The 5,578-nt window shown below is 42.4% G+C and overlaps 1 protein-coding gene across 1 annotated transcript in view; it reads right to left on the bottom strand.

Annotated features, from left to right (window-relative positions):
- The window catches only part of LOC129684915 (calcium-binding mitochondrial carrier protein SCaMC-1-like), a 48,224-nt gene extending 43,526 nt beyond the window's left edge, over positions 1-4,698 (bottom strand). Inside the window, exon 1 of the mRNA XM_055618175.1 lies at positions 4,516-4,698. Within this exon, the coding sequence (XP_055474150.1) occupies positions 4,516-4,698 (183 nt within the window). The remainder of the gene's footprint in view (positions 1-4,515) is intronic.
- Between the last annotated feature and the right edge of the window lie 880 nt (positions 4,699-5,578).

Genomic DNA, 5,578 nt, shown 5'->3' with positions numbered 1-5,578 from the left:
AGAAAGAAAGAGAGAGAAAGAAAGAGAGAGAGAAAGAGAGAGAGAGAGAAAGAAAGAAAGAAAGAAAGAAAGAAAGAAAGAAAGAAAGAAAGGAGAGAGAAAAAGAGAGAGATACATTCTCCAGTATGAAGCAAATTATAGACTACCGGAAATAAATCACATAACCAAAGGCAATATATTAGGTGAAATAAAATGCAAGGAATTCAAAGTACAGTAAGCTTTCAGATTTAAATGAGGTAAAAATCCTGAAAGACTCTAGAGCAGTTTCATAGAGGACAGCTGCTGAGCTGAGATTCATACAGAAAAACATTTGCTAGACAGATAAACAGGAGTGGATATTTTAATAATATGTGAAATAGTTGCATGGCAGTAGATTAGTTAATTATAAAAACAGCATTAATAATGCTGATAATAACAACCAAGATTATTGAACATAGAGTTCTAAGCAAGTTATGATATGAGTTCATTTCATCTCTATTCAATTTGCTAAAGACAAAAATGCATGAAGGAAAAACAGAAGATTAGGTAAAGAAGGGAGAACTCTTGAAGAGATTTATATGCTGTAAAAATTATCTCAAATTAATGGATCACATTGTTACTTCTCAATAAGCAGGGCACATATTGTGCCCACATGGAAACAGCATTAAACAACATTAAATCCCAGGTGGAGAAAATCAGTCTTTGTTTCAAGCCTCATTCACTCCTGACTACATGGGAAACATCTGTAGTGTTCTAACATGCCTCAAAACTTGCTGACTTCTTAAAGAAAAACACACCAGAGTGGATGTCTCAACTTCACCAGGAAATATAGGATTTAAACCTAAAATACCAACCTTTCAAGTGTCCATTTATGCTTATTTATAATCAACTAGTTTTCCACCTATGGCAGAGATATAGTTTCATTTTTAAAATAAATTTTTAAGAGTCATGCTAACAATATCAAAGAACAAAAAGTCTTGGGCTCCTTCTAGGGATAAAAGCAAGAACAACAAGACAATTAAAGCATGATGCCTCTCCCCACTCCCTGAAGTCAGTACGAGACAGGATAGAATCTCTTTGGGGCCAATCCCCTACAAAACAAAAGACAACCAGAGGCAGCTTCCCTAGTATTCCAACACAACTGCTGGGCAGCCCAGCCACGTCTTATTGCACATGGGCCACTGAGGGTAGCAATATGGTTGACTACTTGCAATCAGACAGGAACCAAAAGGACAGGTGGGCCAAAGAGTATAATGACTGATACGTAAGTCTTGATACCATCCCACTGTCCTGCTAGGAGTGGTACCCAATCAGAGACATTAGCTAGCTTTTTGGCCACTTGTAAAACTGAGCTTGCTACCCTCAGAAACATAGTATGAAGCTTAACCTAACTTGACTCTATATCAGTGGTCCTCAACCTTCCTAATGTTGTGACCCTTTAATACAGTTCCTCGTGTTGTGCAGACTGCCAACCATAAAATCAATTTGTTGATACTCCGTAACTGCAATTTTGATATTGTTATGAATCTTAATGTAAAGATCTGATATGTGACCCCCCACAAGGGATCAAAACCTACTCTACACAAATGTTAGTTTATACAGACAGCCTCAGGTCACACATACCCCAACAATAATTATCCAGACAAGGAGTTGCTCACCTCCATCCATTACAAAGAAGCATAGAGACTAGATTTGTTGGACCCAGAAAGTTAAAGTAGCTTCATTCATCCAACATGCCTGCCACATGAGAGACCAAAGAAGAGACCAACACACATGCATTTTGGAAAAGCAGAGTAGCTCAATTTCCCTGAACTAATATGACAAACAAATACTACCCCCCAAAGTCCAAACCTATAGCTCTAGTTAGACAATACTCATGGTCCAATTCTAAGAAACAGTCTCTGATCTCACCTGTTCCAAGAAATAACTAATCCTGAATCTAGAAACCAGTCTAAGACTCTGTCCAGCTGTCATCAAATTTCTCTTTCAGAGAATATGTGCTATAAGGCAATTGGAACAGAAAACACTTAAAATACTTTTTAAATAATTTATTTCTTTTCATTTTAAGAGCATTGGTGTTTTGCCTGCATGTATGTCTGTTTGAGAATGTCACCTCTTGGAGCTTCAGACAGTTGTGAGCTGCCATGTGGTTGCTGGTAATTGAACCCAGGTCCTCTGGAAGAGCAGTCAGTACTCTTAACTGAGCCATCTCTCCTGCCCCAGAAGCCACATAAGTATGTAGCCAGAAGCACTACTCAGTATATGAGCAAGTCAGCAGCCCAGCCAATTAGCAGAGACCATGCAACAAGCTCTACTTCCCCAATCATTACTTGGCCCTTCCAGAATCATAGGCTAAGTAAACTAAATAGTGGATGTATAATCATGACATTATATAAAAATACACAGGCCAAACGAATGAACTGCCTCCTTAAACACATAAGCAACAACACAAGGAATTAAGGATTACTGAAGAATTGGGGATCCAGGACTCTGTGCAGTCTGGCAGCAACCAGAAAACCACACAGTGCCAATCTAGGGTCTCCATTTTGCTTGTCTATGGGCTCTGTGATTCTGTACAGTCTTAGATCCAAAGCTATTGAGCCATCGACTATCCAAACATGTGAAATTATCCTGAAATGATATTACAATGAGATATTCTAAGTTCATGCCTGCATCGGACATTTAGGAATTACCAAGTAGAAGACATAATAGCTTTTAGGTGAAAGAACATATAAAGGATTCAATTTCTCGGACATGATGCACCTTCCTTGAATAAGAGCACTTAGCTTAATTTCATATCACCAAGTAGGAAGAGAAACAGGCCAGCATATTCTGACATGCAGTGGATTGCAGGCTTCGAGGTGCACATGACTAAGTTTCTTAAAGCTGACATCACAGTACCAAAATACTGAAACTGAAAATTGGCCAGTTTGCAAGACCTGCGGGAGAATATTCACTGGTTACTTGGTTTTAAGCTCTGCAGAACCAGGTCTTGTAAAATCAGCACTTCCAATAGATACGTAAATGAATTTAATTTGATCTTTATCGCTCAGCCTACACAAAAAGCAATTCCAAGTGGGGCAAAGATCTCAATGTCAGACATGAAATTGAAACTTCTAGAGGCCAGAGCAGGGAATACACTTAAGATGCAGGCAAGAGTTAGGACTTTCTGAATAGGATTCCTCAGGAAGGAAACAGAGCAAATGGACTTAATGAAATTAAAAGGTTTCTCTACTGCAAACTGTTAACTAAAGAAGCAGCCTACAGAAATATATATTTATATAATTTGCCAGCTCTAGAAGATCAGTGTCTAGAATATACAAAGAACTCAAGAAAACAAAAAAATAAATAAATATAGGTTAATGAACTGAACAGAGAGTTCTCAAAAGAAGAAATGCAAATAGCTAAGAAACCGTTCATGTTTAACACCTTTAGCAATCAAGTAAATGGAAATTAAAATGACATTGAGATTTCATTGTACCCCAGTCAGAATGACTGTCATCAAGAAAGCAAGTAATAATTGCTGGTGACAGTGAGAGGAAAAGGGAACCCTCATCTGTTATTAGTGAGAGTGAAAACTTAAGCAACCAGGATGGAAATCAGTATCAGGAAAAGGTCCTCAAAAAGCTAGAAACAGATCTATCATATGATTCAACTGTACTACTCACAGGCAGAGATCCCCAAAGGACTTTAGATCCTTATACCACAGAGATATTTGTTTGGCTATGTCCATTGCTTCTCTGTTCAAAATAATGAGGAAATGAAAACAGCCTAGATGTCCATAAACTGATAAATGGAAAATGAAAATGTGGTATTCATATACAACTGAATTTTATTCAGCTGTAAAGAAAAACGAACTCATGAACTATGCAGGTAAATAGATTGAACTAAAAAAAAACAAAAAACAAAAAACAAAAAAAATTAACTCTGACCAGAAAGATTATTCTCTCTCACACGTAGATCAGAGCTGCAAATCTTTACATTTGTGTGTTTAACTTAAAGTACCTACACAAAGGGGCCACAAGGGTGGTGGCCATTTTAGAAAAGAAAGGCAATCCTAGGTTATGAAAGACAGCAGTAAATTAAGTCTGTTGACTCAGCTTAGATTTGTGCACCATTACGTCAGAAAGACACCAGTTCAGGGCTACTCGGCTGTGCACAGCTTGTATAAGATGCTGAGGCAAGTCTCCCTAGGCGGAAAGCCTCTTGAGAAAAACAGGTTTACTTTGGACAAAGGTTAACGGTCGTGACCCTTATGGGCAGGAAATGTTCAGAACCTCAGAATCTTCTTCAAAACCTCAGGCGGTCTTCTTACTACAGAGAATGACTATTTTGAGAACGTTGACAACATGTTTCAATGGGCTATGTTCTTCTGCGTGAAGAATCCCACAAAAGGGAATTCCACTCCTACTCCACAAGCTCTGGAAAATTCTAGAAAGGGCAGCGCGTTGTGTTGGCTCCCAGCTCTAGGCAACGTCTTTCCACCATCCCCAGGGCCACGTACTCTCTGGGGTGGGGGGTGGGGGGGCGGCTCACCTTCTCGGGGTCCACGCCAAAGGAGGAGCTCCAGTTTTTCAGGCCTTCAGCGAGCTCCAGGACGTCCAGCACGCCATCCTTATTGTGGTCCAAGTCGTCGAAGAGGATCTGATAGGCCACGTAGTCATAATCACTCTGCCAGACCTCGGGGGGCGACAAGAAGTCCTGCAGCCAGCGCAGCATCGCCCAGCGGGAGACGGCGGCCTCCCCGACCCCCCGGGCACCGCACCACCGACGTCCAGGGCCGCAATGCTGCGCCTGGAGCGCGCCGGCAAGCAACCGCCTGGGACGCGAGCGCCCCGGTTCCTCGGCGGAACCTTGAGAACGCGGAGCGCTGCCCGGTGGGAACCCGGACCCCGCGCGCCGCGCGGCGGGTCTCCCTCACCGGAAGTCGGACGCTGAGGCTTCCGGAGGCTGTGACCACCCAGGCCTAGAGCCGTCCTCGGAAGGGGTTGTGATGGTGAAGTCCTGCGAAGGAGAGCACATTTCCCGGGGAAGAGAGGAAAGTGCAGCTGGGCCTCCAGAATCTGCTCGCACATAATTTCCAGGAAGAAGGCTGCCGGAGCCGCTCTCGAAGGCCCCTGGTGTAAGAGTGGGGTTCTCTTCTTGTGGCCTTCTTTACGAAGAATAATAACAGCCCAGTGAACCGGATTGGCAGCCTTTTCAAAAATAACCATTATCTTCAGTGCCATAGCTGCTGCTTATCCCCCGAGAACGACTTTGACTTGAGTTTCTGCCGATTTGTTCACCGTTTACCGTCTCTCACACTCAGAGCTTGAGTGAAGTGGCTATGCCTCCTGCTCAGGCCTGGGTGAGTAAATGTGACCTTTTTTCTTCTTGGGGTGCCCTAAAGCCACCCCTAATGCCAAGGATATCAGGAAGTAGGCATCTGGTCGTAGTGGAGACACACCCTACGTGGTTTGAAGAAGTAAGGGAGGAGCCTGAACTACCTGTCTCCTGCTGCTGGTTTCCTACTAACCCATTTCCTCTTCCTCATCTCTCGCTTTCTTATTAAAAGAATGCAGTCTCAGCTGAGCATGGTGGCACACACCTGTAATCCCAG

The sequence above is a fragment of the Psammomys obesus genome, unplaced genomic scaffold (assembly GCF_907164565.1).
Source record: "Psammomys obesus unplaced genomic scaffold, mPsaObe1.curated_primary_1811, whole genome shotgun sequence".
Taxonomy (NCBI): Eukaryota; Metazoa; Chordata; class Mammalia; order Rodentia; family Muridae; genus Psammomys; species Psammomys obesus.
This window is presented reverse-complemented; position numbering and strand designations above follow the sequence as displayed.